Source organism: Urtica dioica, chromosome 1, assembly GCF_054948205.1.
Source record: "Urtica dioica subsp. dioica isolate 48M chromosome 1, U.dioica_male_clone48M_v1_H2, whole genome shotgun sequence".
NCBI lineage: Eukaryota > Viridiplantae > Streptophyta > Magnoliopsida > Rosales > Urticaceae > Urtica > Urtica dioica.
In genome coordinates, this window is record NC_142756.1 from 49,175,445 (window position 1) to 49,195,882 (window position 20,438).

Genomic DNA, 20,438 nt, shown 5'->3' on the forward strand with positions numbered 1-20,438 from the left:
TCCTGACCTCTCTTATTTCATGCAATAAATTTTCTTTTGGCAAAATGGCTTTGTTCATTTGGTGGTTTCCAATATTTTTCTAGCGTTCATGTATTAGAATGAAGCACCATGGTCACTATGGCATCCATTACTTGTTCAAAAGTGAATTGTTTAGGAGAAAAAATCAGACGGCACAGGGAACCCCAATCTCAAATGCTATCAAGCATATTCGACGGATGAGCCGAGCTAAGAAGCGAAGAATTGATTATGTTCTCCAATTTAATGGGATAATCAATGGTGTTCTAAGAGCCGTTGCATCAGAAACTCCCATCACAGAACAAGAGGTAAACGAAAGAATAATATCCCATCACAGAATAAGCTGTTACCTATACCGCTTACTGCCAGATCGCGGTAGCGAAACGTACAAAACCTTCAAAATACACGTAAAATCAGAGTTCTCTGTGCCGGTACTTGTAGAGAATCCCTTGATGCAAAAAAACCGGCTTGATCCTGTTTAAAAAACTTCGTAAAAACTGAAGTTTACCGCAAAAAAACCGGGGTTACTGCAAATCTAATTAAAAATATAAATAAAATAAATTTAAATAAAAAAATAACAGTTATGAAAATTATGAAAATTTATTTTATATTTATTTATTATGAAAAATCTACCGATTATTCATAAAACTTACACGGAAACTTTTGCGGTAAGTGATACACACATCATATCGTTTTCAACGTCTCTGAAAAATGATCACGTGTTGAGATAACGAATGGGACATCTAATGATTTGACAACCGTGATGGGACGAGGAAGAAGAAAAAAAACCTCTATTATTGTACTCTGCTTTTCATATGCTTAGGTTACAAGGAAAGGGACTACAACAATATGACACGAAAACGGACAACGTGGTGATGGATTGATAATAAAAAAAATTAAAAAAAAAAATTATTTAAAAACAATCTTGCTAAGAATGATTGATAATGGAGCCAAGAGGAGTGGACCCAAGTGGATGCTCAATAATTAGCTCTCGCCGCATAAGTCTAAATTGTTGACAAAAATTCAATTCTGAGAGAGTCACAATGCAGGGTGAGAACGAGAAAATGGTGGCAAACTACGTATATCCGCTATCATTCGTTGTGCCACTGCTCCTAGACTCTGCACTAACTCATGGACAAAGGCCGATTCGCCGCTCTTGGATTGTGCCATCTCTGTCACTGCCCAAAGAAATCAAACTACTCGAATCGAAACCCTAGAATCTTCGTTTCACCAAAAATCGAGTGCTTCCTCTGTACATTAATTCAATACAATTTTAATGATTTCAATATGGGTATTTTAATAATTTCACACATTTAACCCCTCACGTATGTAAAACACAACCTTATAGTGATCACACGGTCATTCAATGTTAACATAAGGACAACAATTTAATGAATGCAGGTTTTTATGTTCTCGGATGGTATTTTTCGAATTTGGGGCATATCGTTACACGCGTTAGAGATAAGTAGGCAAAAGTGTAATTAATCCTATAATTTATTTACTCTAGTGGTCAAATTTGATAACAGGGTGTTTTGGGTGTGCTCTCTTCTACCTTTTAACCATTTCGGCTGTGAGCTACATTATGACACCACTATAGAATATCACATGAATTATATATCGGTATGTCACATTATTTTAACGATCACCAGTTTGATAATGATATTAATAAAGACGCATATTGTATTTTAGTAATCAATGGTTAGTTTAATGAACACATTCCGCTATATATTAATATTTTAACTAAACTATTTATAATTTTAACAAGAAAAAAAAAAACCAAGTAATTTTTTGTTAGAGTTTTGTACAACTTGAGTTTCTTTTTTAGATTGTATAATTCTAATTAGAAGGTCTCCTCACATTATGTATTAGAAAAATTTTATTTCATTTTTATGACTATAGTTGTCATTATAAATAAATTTTGTTCCTGACATATTTGTCATTAAATATAGTTTTTAATGACATGTGTTGTCATATGATTGGACTCAAGTCTTCCAAATAAGAAAAAGTTTTCCAATGGTATACTTTTGGAAGAATCTTTTTAGATGCGATTGATGCAGGAAAATGACTATGAGAGTTGGATTAAAAAAAAAAAAAAAACAAAAAAACAAAACCAGGACCATAAATAATAACTAGCGATCCTAATTCAGTAAGGCTAGCGAAGGGATCAGAAGAACTCCCACCACTTCTTCAATCAATTCTGTTCCTTACGTACTTGAGGACTCCTGACCTCTCTTATTTCTTGCAATAAATTTTCTTTTGGCAAAATGGCTATGTTCATTTGGTGGTTTCCAATATTTTTCTAGCGTTCATGCATTAGAATGAAGCGCCATGGTCACTATGGCATCCATTACTTGTTCAAAAGTGAACTGTTTAGGAGAAAAAATTAGACAGCACAGGGAAACCCCAATCTCAAATGCTATCGAGCATGTGCAACGGATGAGCCGAGCTAAGAAGCGAAGAATTGATTATGTTCTCCCATTTAATGGGATGATCAAGGGTGTTCTAAGAGCCGTTGCATCAGAAACTTCCATCACAGAACAAGAGGTAAACGAAAGAATAAAAAAATGTAGTAACATGTACATTCTACATTGCACGCAAGGGCAGAGTTACATGAGGCCTAATGGGGTCAAATGGCCTGTTTAAATTTTGAAAATTGTAATTGTTATCTTAATTTTTTTATAAAGTTTTAAAATGGTAACACAGATTTATATGATCTTTCTAAATTTGTCCTTAAAAAAAATTCAAATTTGGCCCCGACTAGAATGCATACACGACATTTCCAGCAATAACAATAATTAAATAAAAATACGCGTACCATGCAATTTCAAGATTTTAATATTAATTTTAATTACAAGCCCTACGGCTACGTATTACTTGTATTTTATTTTTATCGAGGTTTGAGTTTTCGGGGTAATCAGTGGGTTATCGCCGGATTGGGTAGCGTAATGCAAAATCCTCAAAATACTCATAAAATCAGGGTTCCCCGCGCCGCTACTTGTAGAGAATCCATTGATGCAAAAAACCTGTCCGACCCAGTTAAAACACCGGAGTTACCTCAATTCTAAATAAAAATATAAATAAAATAAATTTAAATAAAAAAAATAAATGTTATAAAAATTTATTTTATAAATATTTAATATTAAAAATCTATAGGTTACTTTCTCGAAAAACTCACGATAAACCATTAAGAGATATACCCGTAAAATCTTACCTCCGATATTTACTTTTTACTATATACCACTATAAGACAAACTAGATTACATCAAAACGTCTTCGAAATAATGATCACGAGTTGAGATAACGAATGGGACATGTAATGTTTTGACAACCGTGACGGGATGATGAAGAAGAAAAAAATTTCAATTATTTTACTCTGCATGATTCACCTGCTTCGGTTACAAGGAAAGGCACTACAACAATATGACACGAAAAGAACGTGGCGACGGATTGATAAAAAAATAATAATAATAATAATAATTTAAAAAAATTGTGCTTTGGTGGAGAAGAATGACTAAGGCCATCTCCAACCCACACACTATAACATCAAATATGCCGTTTTTTTTCCTCCAACCACACTGCAAAACCAACACCAAATTTGCAGTGGTGTACAGTGCCGCGCCAAATTTGGCGTGGCACTGTTCACACGGCAATTTTTTTTTTTTTTTTTTTTTTTTATATATATATATACATAACCTTACAAATATTTTTAAAACACCAAAATTCATAAATTGACTACAAAAATACATTAAAACAAAATAACAATACATAAAAATTTAAACATAGATTACAAAATTTAAATTAAACACACAAAATAAAATAAAAACTAAAAACAATAACATAATTTTAAAAGACATAATAAATACTTAAAACACAATTTGATAACCGGGAAAATGATTGGTAAGTACTAAATTATTTTAATCACTTAATTAAAAAATATCACCATTATAATTATTTATTGAAATATTTATTAATAAAGAGATTGTTTTGTTTTAATAATATAATAATGGTGAATAGTATTTTTAGTGTGAAATTTGGTGTTGTGGTTGGAGTTGGAAAAAAATTTGGTGCTAAATCAACACAAAAGTTGTGTTGAATTAACACCAAATATAGAAATTGGGTTGGGGTTGCCCGAGCCAAGAGGAGTGGACCCAAATGGATGCTCAATAATTAGCTCTCGCCGATATAAGTCTAAATTGTTGACAAAAATTTCATTGCGAGCAAGTCACAATGCAGGGTGAGAAGGAGAAAATGGTGGCAAACTACGTGCCGGTTTACGTGATGCTTCCGGTGAGTCAATACTCTGGCCCTCTAACAATAGATGGTAATGCCCCCTGAATCTGAAGATGTGCGTTGAATTTGGAACTCAGTTGGACGCGGTGACGAGGGAGAACGTGGTGGGAGACGCGGAGACGCTGGAGAGGCAGCTGAGGGAGTTGCAGAGGATCGGCACGGACGGCGTGATGACAGACGTGTGGTGGGGCATCGTGGAGTCAAAGGGCCCCAAGGAGTACGACTGGAGCGGCTACCGAAGCCTCTTCGAGCTCGTGCGGCGCTGCGGCCTCAAGATGCAGGCCATCATGTCCTTCCACCAGTGCGGCGGCAACGTCGGCGACGCCGTCTTCCTCCCCTTACCCGCCTGGCTCTCCGATGTCCCCGGAGCCTTCTACACCGACCGCCGAGGCACCGCCAACCCCGAGTACCTCTCCCTCGGGGTCGATCACCGCCGCCTCTTTCATGGAAGAACCGCCCTCGAGGTACCAAAATGCTACGCTGCTTCCCCCAGAATATAAAATTAATAATATCTTCCATCTTTCTTTCCTTTCCTATACACAGCTTTACAGCGACTTCATGAAGAGCTTTAGAGAGGCTATGTCGGACTTCATAGACTCGGGTTTCATAATCGACATCGAAGTGGGCCTGGGCCCCGCGGGAGAGCTCCGGTACCCGTCTTACCCGGCCACGCAAGGATGGGTCTTCCCCGGGATCGGAGAGTTTCAGGTGATTACTGTAATGACAATCTAGTACCAAAAGCAATATATATCACTATAACAGGCTGAAATGTCAGTGCTACGACAAGTATCTCGAAGCCGACTTCAAAGCTGCAGCGGCCGCCGCGGGCCATCCCGAGTGGGAATTGCCGGACGATGCTGGGCAGTACAACGACACCCCAGAAGCCACGCAGTTCTTCAAGCCCGGCGGGACTTACGCGACCGAGAAAGGCAAGTTCTTCTTGGCTTGGTACTCCAACAAGCTGCTCGCTCACGCCGACAACATCCTCGAGGAAGCCAACAAAGCCTTCCGCGGCTGCAAACTCATCCTAGCCATCAAAGTAAGTACCGACTCGCGCGCACACACACACAAAAAAAGGTAGTGCCGACGATGATGGAATGGTACGGTTATTTTTTTTTGCTTTTGTTTGGGCAGGTGTCGGGGATCCACTGGTTGTACAGAGTGGCAAGCCATGCGGCGGAGCTCACCGCGGGTTACTACAACTTGGAAGACAGGGACGGGTACCGCCCCATAGCCAGGATGCTGTCGAGGCACTCTGCCGTCTTCAACTTCACGTGCCTCGAGATGAGGAACTCCGAGCGGCCCCACAACGCCAAGAGCGCTCCCCAGGAACTCGTACAACAGGTTATAAATTCACTAAAAAGGACGCTCTAGCCAAGATTACCTCATTCAAACTTGTATGTGCAGGCTCTGAGCAGTGGTTGGCGAGAGGGCATCGAAGTCGCCGGAGAGAACGCGCTCTCGAGGTACGACAGCGAGGCTTATAACCAGATCCTTCTGAACGCTCGGCCCAACGGAGTCAACAAGCTCGGGCCGCCGGAGCACAAGATGTACGGCGTGACGTATCTCCGACTCTCTCCGGATCTCATGCTGACCAATAACTTCAATCTGTTCACGTCATTTGTGAAGAAAATGCACGCCGATCAAGTTTGGCTCAATCTATCCACTTTTTCTTCTTCTTGCAGTGTGATCACTGATCAAGGAGTGTAGATTCTCAATTTTTGCCCTGTCTCGTTGTTTGTTGTTGGTGGTTTCAGGATTTCTGTCCGGATCCGGAGATGTACAACCACCGGATTGTTCCTTTGCCTCCGTCGAAGCCGAAGATTCCGATCGAAGATCTAATGGAAGCAACGAAGCCGGAGAAGCCGTTCCCTTGGGCGAAAGAGACTGATATGAAGGTCGACGGTGGTGGTGGACTCTACTACTGGATTGCAAGGCTCTTTAGGTTTTAGATGTCACTGGAAATCGAAGTCATCTAGTTTCAATAATTGCCATACAGAAATGGCTATGTAGATATGCTATGATCAATAAGTTCAACTACGAGCATTTCATCAAACAGTTAGCAGGCAGACCTTATCTGGAAATAAGAGCCATCGTTGAACAGAAAGACTCTTATCAAATATTAACTATTTTAAATCATCTAGAAATCTAATAATCAAACCATGATTAGTGTGAATGTAGCGAAAAGCTAAACCAAGAACAAAAGTGAAGGAGAGAGCGTTTCGGTAATTTGGTAAAATGAAAACGCGACCCAGTTCGTACCCAGGCTCAGACGGTTTAGTATTTTATTTCACTCATCCTATAATAAAAAAAAATGAAAAAATAAATAAAAATATGGAGCTAGGTAGCTCTATGGAGATGCGGGGTATCGATCCCCGTGCCTCTCGCATGCTAAGCGAGCGCTCTACCATCTGAGCTACATCCCCGATTGCTGATAAATTCTTTTCTTTTTTTTATATTCTATTTCCTTGGATCTCGTGATTAACTCGAGCAGCTATATTACATAGTAGATTGGTTAGTGATTTTGGTAGGTCGATAATTTCCTAATTATTTGGGGAATTTGGAATATAAATTTATATCTATATTTCAATTTTTTTTTTTTAAAACATTATACATTTACTCTTTCATAAATAATTAAATGACCACTCACCCAAAATTCTCCTATTAGTTCTAGATCAATAATATATCTTTTGCTTTATTATCGGGCCGTTTACAAATATTCTCCAAATAAAAATAATACACAAACCAAGATCGAGTCTAGAGAATTCTCTCATTTTTCTTTTTATATGACTAAGTGCAAAGAATAAAAGGATAAATTATCATTGATACAACTAATTATTATAGCCGACAAAGCTATTTTTCAGGAAAAACTTTTGGGCCTTCCTAATTTGAGGGGGCCTCAAGCCGTTTGCAGAATCGGCCGGTACTGATCACAGGTTGTTCCTCTTTGAGTTTTGAGAAACTTTTGTTTTTTTGTTTTATATATTTTTTAATCGTACGTTCCTGTGTACCTCAATGAAATGAGCAATGTAATTTTTTGGAAGCAATGGTGGTGTTGAAAAGAGGCTTCCATTATGTTATTTTTTTTGTTGTGTTTTTGGCTCTGGCAATAATAAAGAACACAGCCGGGAATAGAAAAACGCTTGAAAGTTTTATCCGAACCAGACATGGATTGGACGAAGAAAACACGGTACGTAAATTCTTTTAATAATTTTATTTACGTTCATGCAAATGGAATTTTTCTTAAATATCGATTCTAAAGACTGCAATTGAAAATGTACTTCTAAGTTAAGATTGCCTTTGAGAGAAATCATCAATTTCAGGCCTTTCTAAAAGCTTTTGACCATCTCACGAAATCAATTCCAAGGAGTGCTTCGAAGTGTTCATTTTCAATAAACCAAAAACCCCTTTCGTGTCGCGGAGGAGAATATTCCGTTGACCGGTTTCCAAGCCGGTCCGGTCAGAGATACCTGACTTACACGATATCTCAGTCAACTTATAGAACCCGGCCTAGGACTAGGGTTAGGGGTGCATCACCGCCGGTTTCCGATGCTCCGGCGCCCTCTCCGGCAGAGTCTCCGGCGCCAGTTTATTCGCCGGAAGATGTGTATCTCCCGATTGGAATGTTCGAGCTTGCTCCGGTGCCTCCACTTCAAAGGCCTTCTTCTTCTTCTCCTCCGGCGGCGCTGTTTTCTTCTCCGGTGGAGGGAAAAGGTGGGGTGACACGGATAATCGTGCTGATCGGAATGGGGGCAGGGGTGTTCGTGGCCCTCGGGGCACTTCTGCTCTGCTGTCTCACCGCTGGTGCTAAACGCCAGAACGGAAACAAAGACGATAAGCCTCTTCTAGCTTTGTCGTCCACTACTTACTCCGGCGGTATGTTTTCTTTCTTGAACTTTTGATTTTTCATTTCAACATCATGTATAATAAACAATTAAATACATATATATTAAACCTTTAAGTGCAAATTAGGAAGTATAATTTTTAATCTTTAATACATTAGTGAAATTTAAACTAACTCCTTAACCTTAACAAGGAGCGTTCCACCCAATAAATAGGCGGTGCACCTTTTATTCCATCATGATTTTTGTTACTCCATCTATATACTTACTCCGGCTGTAGATGTTTATTTTATGCATGTTATGTATGATAAATAACTAAATACACATCTTGGACGTTTTTTAGTACGAATTGCAAATATTAATTTTAAACTTCAATATGAACATTTTTTTACATCCGTGGTGGAATTTGAACGTAACGACCTAAAGCAAAAGAGGTAGGTAGTAAACTTATATTCTAATGCCGGTCACTTATTTATTATGTAATTAAGTTCTTTGAAAACAGTTGGGGTGAATCTAAATCCAATATAATTTACATGTGCATGTGATTTCATTTTTCATCTTTAGTTTGCTTAACTAAAAAGTAGTAACAAATCTAGCTTTTGATCTTTCTTTTTTTCCGCAAAATTTCATTGACTTGGAAAACAACATAAAGAAATAGATTTCTAAATAGAATTCCACAGATTCCATATGAAGAAAAGAGTAGTTGATTGGTTTATGATGATTGAAAATAAAAAGTTGTGATCTCATTCTCATCCAAAGAATATATATATATATATATATATATATATATATATATATATATATAGGGTCATCACGTAACAGCTCTATGAAGTTAAGTAGCTCAGGCATCAAGGAGGTGAATAGGAGAGATGGGCAGGTGTCAACCAATATCGGGAGCCAAGAACAAGTGTCTGAAGCAGCAGCCACAACCACCGCCGGAGTTCCTCAACTCAAAACCCCTCCTAGAAAGGATCCGCCGGAGCCTCCACAACCGCCGCCGCCGCCGCCTCCCGTACGCGCCGCTCCTCCGCCGCCTGGCCGGGCGCCGCCCGCTCCCCCAAAAGCTCTGCCCGGGAAAATGCCGTCCAACGCCCCGAAACCGCAACGCAAAGCTCAGTCCAGCGATGACGAATCCGGATCCCAAAAGGCCAAGCTCAAGCCTTTCTTTTGGGACAAGACCGTTCTCACTAATACCGATCAGTCCATGGTTTGGAATGAGATCAGATCCGGGTCCTTCCAGTAAGTCCCTCCTTCACCAACAATTTTATTTCCATCTCAAATCAACATTCTATGTCTCTTCTCGCTTAAATTAAATTATTTTACGTCAATCGCTTAAGAAATGAAAATCAGGATCCTTGGTCTCATTTGTGTGTCTCGCATCAAAATGTACTTGGTCGTCACATTTTTAATTATATTTTAAAAATTATTAAAAAATAAAAACATGACTTACTTTCATTGGGGCACAATAAATGAGACGTGAAAATGGGGACATATGATTTGGAGTCAGAAAAAAGGATAATTTAAACGGTGAGACATGAAACGAGGACATAAGTTGTGTATTTTATGTGTTGAGAGTCGCAAAGGTTTTTCATTTTCCTTCGTACAGATTCAACGAGGAGATGATAGAGACGCTGTTCGGGTACAGCAGCTCGGACAAGAACAAAAGCCATGGCAAGAAAGACTCGTCGGGCTCGGAATCCACTCAGTACGTTCAGATCCTCGAGGCAAAGAAGGCGCAAAACCTTGCCATCCTTCTCAGAGCGCTCAACGTGACCACCGAAGAGGTCGTCGACGCTCTCCGACGAGGCAAAGTTTCTCACTCTCGACAAAATCATCTTCTTCTTTTTTTTGTTTGTTTCTCACGCGTTGTGTTGTTTTGGTCAGGGAATGAGCTTCCGGTAGATCTGATCCAGATACTGTTGAAGGTGGCGCCAACGACGGAGGAGGAGCTGAAGCTCAGGCTGTTTTCCGGCGACCCGTCTCAACTGGGCCCCGCAGAGCGGTTCCTAAAAGTGGTGGTGGATATACCGTACGCGTTTCAAAGATTAGACTCGTTGCTTTTCATGTGCTCCTTCGAAGAGGAGTCCTCTACCATCACAGAATCTCTCACCACTCTAGAGGTGATAATCTAACCGATCACTTCATCTTCGTACCTACACCGAAAATAGCCGGTTTAAACGTCCGATATTGTTAAATAATTTGGTAAATATCAGATATATAGTCAATTTCATATATTTACAAATATAAATTTTAAGCAAATAATCACAGCCGTATATTAAACCACGTCATCGTTTATGGTTATTTATTTAAGATTTACTAAACGTTGACTATTTAACAATATCAAATATTTAAATTCACTATTTTCTTAATTTTTTGTATTTATTTTTGGATTAAACTGCTAGTTTTTTTATCATTTTTCTTAAAAGAGAATTCATCAGCTACCCACGTTTCGAGAAAACAAAAAAAATTATGAGATAAAACCTCACTTGTAGAAACAGATAATCTCCTAGTGCCTAGTCTTCTGACACTTTTAATTTGGATGTAATGAATTATCAGGTGGCTTGCAACAAAGTAAGAAGCAGCAGACTATTCCTGAAGCTTCTAGAAGCAGTACTGAAAACCGGAAACCGAATGAACGACGGAACATACCGGGGAGGAGCGCAGGCGTTCCGGCTCGACACGCTCCTGAAGCTCGCAGACGTGAAAGGCACGGATGGCAAGACCACGCTCCTCCACTTCGTCGTGAAGGAGATCATCCGCTCCGAGGGTGACCGAGTCCTCAGATCCGCCGCCTCGCCCTCGCCGGAAAACAGCCGCTCCGGCAGCTCCCTCGGCCTTGCGGTGGTCTCCGGCCTCAGCGACGAGCTCGAGGATGTCCGGCGAGCCGCGGCCGTGGACGCCGACGCCGTCGCCGCCACCGTGGCGCGGCTCAACCACTCCCTCGCCCGGACCAGAAAGTTTCTCGACGGAGAGATGAGCAATGTTGTGGTCGAGGAGGGCGGCGAGTTTTCCGAAGCGCTGGCCGGGTTTGTGAAGAGAGCGGAGGGTGACGTGGCGGGATTGACGGAGAGGGAGAAGAGGACGATGGGTTTGGTGAAGAGCACGACGGACTACTTTCACGGCAGCGCGGCAGGGAAGGACGAGGGGCTTAGGCTGTTTGTCATTGTGAGGGATTTCTTGGTTATGGTGGACAAGGTTTGCAGAGAGGTAAGGGCTTCCGAGTCGGCGAGGCCCGTGGCAAGGGGTTCGGCGGCTGGGAATGTTTGTGGTTCTTCGTCGGAGAGTGTTCACTCGCTGTCGGATTTCCGGCAGAGGCTTTTTCCGGCTATTGCTGGGCGGCGGGTCGAGGATGATTCTAGTTCTGGCTCCGACGACGAATCTTAATATGTTGACATCGTTGTCCTAATACAAAGAGAAAGGCAGCCTTTTTCAAATGTACAGGAAAACAACATTAGATATTCTTAGTTTAGTTTGTCAAGTTTTGCATTTTTTCAAATTTTTTTAACTTTTCTTTACGACTAGAGTGGGCTCCACATTAGTTTCCACATAAGAGTACTATAGTCATTTAGCTAAATTGAAATTTTTTGAAAAATAGCCAGCATTTTATATATATTGCTATATAAGGATTAACCGAAATAAACTATAATACTGATTATATTACCCTTACTAATTAACCAAACGGATTAATTTTTTTAATCGGCTAGACTTTATATCTGTTTATGTGTAATTAATTTTTTAATTCACTGTGGACTGTGCTGGTCGAAGTGGTGGCCTAATGGTGCTTTGGAAAAATACTATTGGGTTCTCAGTGCGCTCCTATTCTAGATTTCATGTGGAAGGATCGGTGAAAGAAGAAGATGGCAGGGAATGGGTTTTTTTTGGGCTTTATGGGGATCCAGTGGCTTCTCAGCGGAAGTTCTCTTGGGAACTCGTTCGTAGGTTGTGACCTTGGCCGAATTGTGCGTGGCTTGTGGAAGGAGACTTGAACGAAGTGACGTCGAATTCGGAGCTAAGTGGATAGAGATCGCGAGGCCCCGGGCTCATTGAAGATTTCCGGGGAATGATGGTTGATTGTGAGCTCAGTGTTCTTTGCTTTGAGGGTGAAAAGTTCACTTGGCATCGTAGCATTTTACCGGATAGCAGTGCGGGGATATTGGATAGGTGCCTTGGGAATCCTGAGTGGGCTGAGCTCTTTCCTTTGGCTACAGTCCACCATCTTGAGTTCTGGGGGTCCGATCATAGACCGCTGCTCTTAACCTCGACGGGGCAGCCTCTGAAGGGGGGAAAACGGACTCCTCGCCGTTTCTTTTTTGAAGAGGCTTGGTGCCGAGAGGAGGGGTGCGATGAGGTGGTCCGGCAAGCATGGGAGTCGGCTTCGGAGGAGAAGGTGAATAATCGGATTTCGTCTTCTCTCAAGCGTTGTCGGATGGTTCTGAACAGGTGAAGCTCGGATAAACGCCGCGGGCTACGGGACCGGATCGAGAAACAAAAGGATATCTTCAAAAGGGTTAGTACTTCGGGTGCGAACTACGAGGCTGAGGTGGTTAGAAGGGAAGAACGGCAACTCGATGCTCTTCTTGAGAAGGAGGAGATGTATTGGCGTCAGAGAAGTCGAGCTATGTGGATGAAATGCGGTGAAAAGAACTCTAAATTCTTTCATCGCATGGCATCGGCGAGAAATAAGAAGAATACGATCCGGGGGATGTTTGATGAGGAAGGTGTGTGGGTCGAGGGATCTCATGGTATCGAGAAGGTTGTTTCGTCCTTCTTCTCGGCCCTTTTCACATCGGATCGGCCGAGTCAGGAGGTGATGGAAATGGTGTGTGACTCGGTGTCCCCGACCATTACGTTAGCCATGAACGAGGATCTTCTCCGTCCTTTCACCGGTGAGGATGTGAAAAGGGCGGTGTTTGAGATGGATGCTATCAAAGCTCCGGGAACGGACGGCTTTTCGGCTCTTTTCTATCAGCGATACTGGGACACGGTGGGAGATCGGGTGGTGGAATTCTGCTTGAGTGTCTTGAACGACTGTAGACCGGTGAGCGAGTTTAACAACACCATCATTACGCTTATCCCGAAGGTTGACAAGCCGGTGTATGTCAAGGAGTTCCGACCGATTAGCCTTTGCAACATCATCTATAAGGTAATTTCTAAATGCCTTGTGGATCGGATGAGAGGTACGATGGCACTGTCGATCTCGGAAAATCAGAGTGCTTTCGTCGGGGGTTGTCACATTTTTGATAATGTCTTGATATGTTACGAAGCGATCCATACCATGGACCGAGGACGATATATATGGCAACGGAGCTTGCGCGGCGCTTAAGATTGATATGGCCAAGGCATATGATAGAGTTGAGTGGCCCTTTCTCGAGAGGATGATGATGAAACTTGGGTTTGAGGACCGGTGGGTGGAAAAGATCATGAGATGTGTTACTTCGGTGAGCTTCTCGTTTAATATTAATGGCGAGGTTTGAGGCCGAGTAGTCCCGGAAAGAGGACTACGTCAAGGGGATCCCCTATCTTCGTTCCTCTTCCTCTTCTGCTCCGAAGGCCTCTCCTGCCTACTTAAAGACCGTGAATCGCAACAACGTATTCGTGGGGTTCGTTTTGGCAGCAATAATCTTTTCGTCTCACACATCTTCTTTGCGGACGATAGCATAGTCTTCTTCAAGGCTAATACTGAGGGGTGTGCGGAGGTCGCTCGATGTCTCTCTTGGTATTCGGACGCCTCGGGTCAACTTATCAACTATGCTAAATCGGGTATTTGCTTCGGATCGACGGTGGACGAGGATCACGGGGCTGCTCTTGCGGATATGCTACATGTCTCGGTTACAAAATGTCATCAAAAGTACTTGGGGCTGCCTACTTGCGTGGGGAGAAAGAAACGGGATATCTTCGCCTTCGTCCAGGAGAGAGTGTGGAATAGGATAAACTCGTGGCGCGGACTCTACTTTTCTCATGCCGGAAAAGAATTCCTAATTAAAGCAATCCTGCAAGCTATTCCTAGTTACGTGGCGAGTTGCTTCCGTCTTCCTCAAGGTCTTGTGAATGACATTCATAAAGCCATAGCGAGTTTTTGGTGGGGAGACACGGGACAACATAAGAAAATACATTGGTTCAAGTGGTCGGAGCTCGCGACACATAAGTCGGTTGGTGGCCTTAGCTTTCGAGATGTGGGGAGATTCAACCAAGCGCTTCTTGCTAAGAATGTGTGGAGACTCATTAGAAGGCCGGATAGCCTTGTTGGACGGGTGTTTCGGGAAAGTTACTACGCCACCGGTGACATTCTCAAGGCCCATTGTAAGTCATCGGGATCTTTTATTTGGAGGAGCCTGTGTTGGGGTAAAGAGATTATCAATCGGGGTTCTAGGTGGAGAATCGGAGACGGCGAGAACACGTCGGTGACCGAGGATAGATGGATCCCGCGGTCTCCTTCCTTCAAGCTAACTGAGAACCTGATGATTTCGGCCGACCTACGTGTATCCGAGCTCAAGATGAGCTTGGGCTCTTGGAACATACCGCTCATCACGGCGATGTTCGCCCCTGAAGATGTGGACGCAATTCTTAGCATTCCGAAGAGCCATGGAGGTGGGCCGGACAAGCTCCGATGGCACTACTCCAAGGATGCGGAATATACGGTGAAAAGCGGGTACCGAGTTGCGATGGAGAACACGACCACTGCGAGCCCCTCCTCTCCTTCCGGTAACATAGCTTGGTGGAATAAGCTTTGGAGCCTCAACATCCCACCCAAGGTTAGACATTTTACTTGGCGTGTTTGTCATGGCTGGATTCACGTCCGTGCCTCCCTTCTAAAACGCCATATCATCCACGATGCTCGCTGCCCGGTGTGCGAGATGGAGTTGGAAACGGTTTTTCATGTGTTTTGGGGCTGCCCATGGTTTAAGAAAGTTTGGAAACTTGCGGGATTTAAAGATATGATCAAAACTTTCCAGCCCGGTGACACGGTGGGACTTCTCATCCATGCCTCGAAGACCCTAAAGGTTAGTGATTTTGAACTCTTTCTTGTAGTTGTGTGGGAGCTTTGGAATCACAGGAATAATATGTGTTCGGAGAAGAAGAGTTGGGAACCCGGTGATCTTCTTGAGTGGTCGGCCGGTTTCCTTCGTGAGTTCCAGCAAGTGGCGGCGAGCGATCGGAAGGCGGAAGGTAGCGACAAAGCTTCGACATGCAGGTGGACACCGCCCCCGGTGGGCTCCGTCGCGGTTTCGGTGGACGCGGAAGTGAGGCAAGAAGGACGACGTATAGGCCTCGACATGGTTGCGCAAGACTCTAAAGGAGATGTGTTGGGCTCAGAAATTGTGGTGCTTAATCTCGGGCTCTCCCCTCAAGCTTCGGAAGCGTCGGCGATTATCCAAGGTATGCTTTTTGCCTTAGATTTGGGATGAGTGCATCTTGTTTTGCAATCCGATTGTCTTGAAGTTATCTCGGCCATTCGGAAGGGTCTTTCGATGGCCACGGAACTTGGCACGATCATAGATGATATTTTGTTGCTTATTCCTAGATTTGATCATGTTGAGTTCATTTTTCACCCACGTGGTTGTAATAAAGCCGTCCATAAGATGGCGAGCTATGCTCTTAATTTCGAAACGGGCGCCCGGTGGTTGGGATCGGCTCCTCCTATCGTTATCGATGAAGCGATGAACGATCGCCGCAGTATTAGCTCATGATGTAACCACGGTATTCCTCCGCCATCTAAGTGAGGGTTATTAATATATTCGCACGTGGTCCCGTCCACGGTTCAAAAAAAAATGTGTAATTAATTTTGGGATAGAATCAATTGAAATTGTTGTGTCCGAATCTGTTTTTCACACAAAATCTCCTCTTTTTTGTAAAGTTTATGATTGTCTATGTTTCTTTTGGTTAATGTCGGTTTATGTCATGTGTAGAAAATATATAAAGCATGACAATTTAAAATTATTCGGTTAAATGTAAATATGATTAATCAGGTGCGGAGAGTTTTCCTTCAACGCACGCTATGACGTTCAACATGATCTCGAGTGACAATGTGAGATGGGGAGACTTAGTTCTTGTCTAGAGTTTGAGAGTGATGAAGAGGGAAAGAGAGAGTTTGAGAGATAATTTGAACATAATTTTGTCTTAGCTTAAAGTTTGGGCACTGTAGGTTTCTCGCCATTCTCAAATTTGAAATTGCATTTTAGCAACTGTTTGGGTAAGTTATGTTTATTAGCCACACGAATTATTATCAGTAGGAAAAAGACTTACTTACCCTTACACATCATTCCTGCCGAGTGACAATTATGCCAATGAAAAAAAAAATAGCATTAACTACTAACGCGATTAATGAGGCAAACTTAATGCTACACACGAAACCAATTATACACTCTGAGAAGGAAATCAAAACATCAAACCAGTCAATACTCCATACTCGCTGAAAAAACTGAAGAACAAACTCAAAGCTCCCGTAAAGAGGCAAATTTGTATGGATTATTGGTTATGAATACTAAAATTTCAATGTTTTTTATTTTTGAAAATATCTACTGAATGGAGAGCAATGGAGTACCATTTTGTTATCGAAGAGGTACGAGAAGTACTTCTAATATCTAAAAAAGTACATGCACGAATATATTTTCAAAAACTTTTTACGTTTTATCGTACGAAGATGAAATTTTTGAATTTTTAAAAACTTTATGTATTGTAAAAATCTATAATATAGTGAAGTTATATTTTTTCCGATTAATAATCTTAAAAAAATATGCAGATGAAGACGAAAAGTCGTGCCAAAAAAGGTCAAGGTTCGAAAAGACTAAAATGGCTGAAATTGTTGAAGGAGAGGTATGTTCTAAAGTTTTGAATGCCATTTACATTTTTAGCTTTATACAGAACTGGTAATTTTTAGTAATTTTAAATTGTGTATTGAACAAGTTGGCAATTAGGTATTAATATTGTTGGTAACTAGTAATTTTCTTAATGTTATATTTTAATATGAATATGTATGAGATTTCGTTGTGTGTGAACACAATTGGAATCCAAAACAAAAAAAAAAAAGAATCTCGTGATCATAATTTAATGTTATTGATACCATCAAAGATGAACTAAAGAATGCGAAACATAAAACGCTATTAAAAATGGTCCGTTTGGTAATATTCAGGATTTAGAAGGACAAAATTTTCCTAAGTATGTGATACACTTGCTTTTTTTGCAGCAAGTGAAAAGCAATAACTCAAAAGAGTTATGGTTTGACATCGGTGGTAACATAGCTTTGTTTACTATGTATGACTTCCAAATAATGTCATGTAAATTAATATCGTGTAACCTTTATTTAGCTTATATTCTTAATATGTGTCTGGAAACTTTGTAGATAGAAAATAACTAGTACTTATTTTGTTTTTACTGATATTGATATTTTTTTGGCTTGTAGTTAATGCTTTATATGTTTTTATACATACTACCATGATTCATATAGTCTTTAATTATGTTCTATTCAAATTGGATAAGCGATGATATGAATTGTGAATTTTGTAGAAAGGTAATAACTAGTAATTGTGTATGTTGTATATTCCGACTTTGTTGTTTATTGGATTTTAATATCAGATAATAACTAATACTTTTAAAAACTAACAGAGTTGAAATGTTGGTCAATACCTAGAGTTCGTGACAGGCTTCATATAGTCAACAACTTGGAGGAAAAATACTTTATCTAAAAGGAACAAAGAAAGGAAGTAATTTGGCGGCTATGTTGCATTCTGATATTGAAGCGACCAATGAAAAACGTGTAGCACTAGAAAACTTGGCAGTTCATGAAACTATGATACTTACAAAACAAAACAATATCAACACAAAACAATATCAACACGAAAGATGAACATCTTTGGCTAGCTAACAATGCGGAAATATTTGTAAATTACCCTTAGGGGAGACTTAGTTTCAAGTCTGTGTAATTCGATGAAAAAATCTGGAAGCTTTGTCATGAAACAATTACAGGAGTACAACTTAGAAGGTTTCTTACAACCACTTCTGGCTTAAGCGTTCAAAGTGGTACCTCAATTCGAAAAGCAAGGACTTACAAAAAAGACCATAGAGCATACCATTCCAAGGATGTTGAAATGGACATACTATAAAAGTGTTGGCTATGGTATGCTATGCAAATGGATTTTCAATAATGTTGAGGTTTGAAAATGTTCCATTTAATTGTCAGTAATTAATGTTAATTATTAAGTAATCTCTGGTAATTTTATTTTCTATGTCGATATCAAGCGGGTCCACACTACAGAATAGGAGCTCGCATTAGGTACCCTAAAAGGGAATATATTAAAAAAGAAGAGTATTTCACACTCCATCAAGATAAGGGAAAAGGCAAAAGCGTAGCCAATAGTTCAGATTTGAACACCGAGTATGTGGAAAAAAAGAAAAAAAACTATAGATGACCTCAGTAATGGGCTTGTATATTCTATATAAATTATATCAATAAACTTGAATCTGAGATGAAGATAGTGAAGACGAAGCTGGAAACGGTTGAAGGTTTAGTCATAGTCATCAAAACAATGATTCAGAAATGATAAAAACTCAAGTCAGAACCAAAAACCTACTAAGGTAAAATATAGAGTAAATATAACGACTTATATTACATTATTAATGTTGTCAATGGTGCCCACAAGAAGAGTTGTAGTCTTTATTTTGTACATTTGATGTAATAAAATCTCACGAAGACTCTTGCTTATGATTGCTTATTCATAAAAACTTGAAACGTTCATTCATTTTTCCTTGTCTGTTTGAAGCTTTACGATAAAACATTAGTCTTTAGTCCATAAACAAACTTAACAACTTACGAAGAGACAAATGTAGATTTGCATGAACAAACTCTTCGTAGTTTGCTTAAAACGATATATTCGCAATCTAAGGGTCAAAGGACTATTGACCTCAGTACGATTGTTAGGAGAATCTATGATGTCTGGTTATGGGGCATTGAGAGTTGGAGACTCTATAGTTCTTCTAGGTATCTTCCGAAGGTACTGAATTGACCAGGGCACTTCTAGAGACAAGATAAGAACAAACCATTTAACCTCTTATGTCTCGAAGTCACTACGTATGAATTGCATCGTGCTTACCTCAATCCTGAAATAAGACATGCCATTTCACAGCTTACGTATTCTCATTTGAGAAAGTCAAAGTTCGGACTCACTATGTGATTCTGAACATGACCTATTGGTGAAGTACTAAGTTGTGAAGATGTCATAAGTAAGTTTGTGAAGTTCTCATTGATATGGAATTCATGTACAAGATTGCTGAAATGCAATGTATATCACCTCATGCTTTGTTCCTTGGAATGTGAATAAATAAACTGGCCAGTATCCGAATTGAGGCTTGACTCTTTTGGATGAAACAATGTGACTTGTTAGCTCCTCGTCAATACATTGTTTCTAACTTATTTACAAGCGACAAAGGAGTTGAGGAAATAACAGCTAGAAGGGTAAAATGGTAATTTTGTAAATCCCGACTAGCTGATGATATTCATGAAGGGTAAACATATATAATATTCAGTGGATCCACTCATCACAATTAGATTGAATTCTTGTGTAGAAAATAAATTCATTTGAACCGAGAGATTTTCAGTGTAAACTCTTTAGTGGAGTCAATTGACATTAAGCTATTTTCGCGAATTTAATTAATTAGTTTTGCCTACATTCAATTAATTAATTTTCGTGAATTTACCAATGGCGTTATGGTCTGAGCCGAAAATATGGGATATTTGTTTAGTAAAATGAAACTTGGGCTATTCCTCCAATAAGAATGACAAACTTGGCTAGTTACAACAATTTTCACTTAATTATTTTCCTTCAAGTTAAACAGAATCCAAAATAGTTAACAAGTGACTACACAAAAATTATAAAAAACTATTTTTGTAATAAAAGTTTTAAACATGCTAATTTTGCGATACAGTGAAAAAAAAAAAGCAATTTCTACTTAAATCATCAAAGAGAAAATTCGATAGTACCTGGTTTAAAAATGGTATATCATTGACTTCCTCAAAATTTATAAATTTAAGGGAGTTCTAAAACTATGACAAAAAACAAACTTCTTTTTTTTGGTTTTAGCCCATGTTTGTCAAACTTTAGAAATATAACCAAATTCGTCACTTGCTCTCTCATACTTTTTTTTCTACACTTTTTTTTTCATAAACACATAAAAACCATATCTATCCAATATGAACTCGAAATTGAGTGATTCCAAATCCTACGGATTCGTTACGCCGAGATCTTCAAAAATAGATCCATTGTGTTTGATGATAAATCATGTTTAATGTCATAGATG

The 20,438-nt window shown here is 40.2% G+C and overlaps 3 protein-coding genes and 1 non-coding gene across 4 annotated transcripts; 3 read left to right on the top strand and 1 right to left on the bottom strand.

Moving 5' to 3' along the window:
- Nucleotides 1–4,151: 4,151 nt before the first annotated feature.
- BAM5 (beta-amylase 5) lies at nt 4,152–6,452 on the top strand. Its single transcript, XM_089616156.1, has 7 exons — nt 4,152–4,302; nt 4,383–4,769; nt 4,849–5,013; nt 5,081–5,344; nt 5,440–5,649; nt 5,713–5,952; nt 6,063–6,452. The coding sequence occupies exons 1-7, from the start codon at nt 4,243–4,245 to the stop codon at nt 6,255–6,257; spliced, it is 1,521 nt and encodes a 506-aa protein (XP_089472282.1). The 5' UTR covers nt 4,152–4,242; the 3' UTR covers nt 6,258–6,452.
- A 206-nt stretch (nt 6,453–6,658) lies between these two features.
- TRNAA-AGC (transfer RNA alanine (anticodon AGC)) lies at nt 6,659–6,731 on the bottom strand. Its single transcript has one exon. It is a non-coding gene; the product is annotated as a tRNA-Ala (tRNA).
- Nucleotides 6,732–8,959: 2,228 nt separating this feature from the next.
- On the top strand, nt 8,960–11,692 carry LOC149408013 (formin-like protein 3). The gene is made up of 3 exons (XM_089627986.1): nt 8,960–9,386; nt 9,754–10,267; nt 10,704–11,692. The coding sequence occupies exons 1-3, from the start codon at nt 8,974–8,976 to the stop codon at nt 11,529–11,531; spliced, it is 1,755 nt and encodes a 584-aa protein (XP_089484112.1). The 5' UTR covers nt 8,960–8,973; the 3' UTR covers nt 11,532–11,692.
- Nucleotides 11,693–12,210: 518 nt separating this feature from the next.
- Nucleotides 12,211–12,591, top strand: LOC149408014 (uncharacterized). The gene has a single exon (XM_089623174.1). It carries the CDS (start codon nt 12,211–12,213, stop codon nt 12,589–12,591), a length of 381 nt encoding a protein of 126 aa, XP_089479300.1.
- Nucleotides 12,592–20,438: the final 7,847 nt, after the last annotated feature.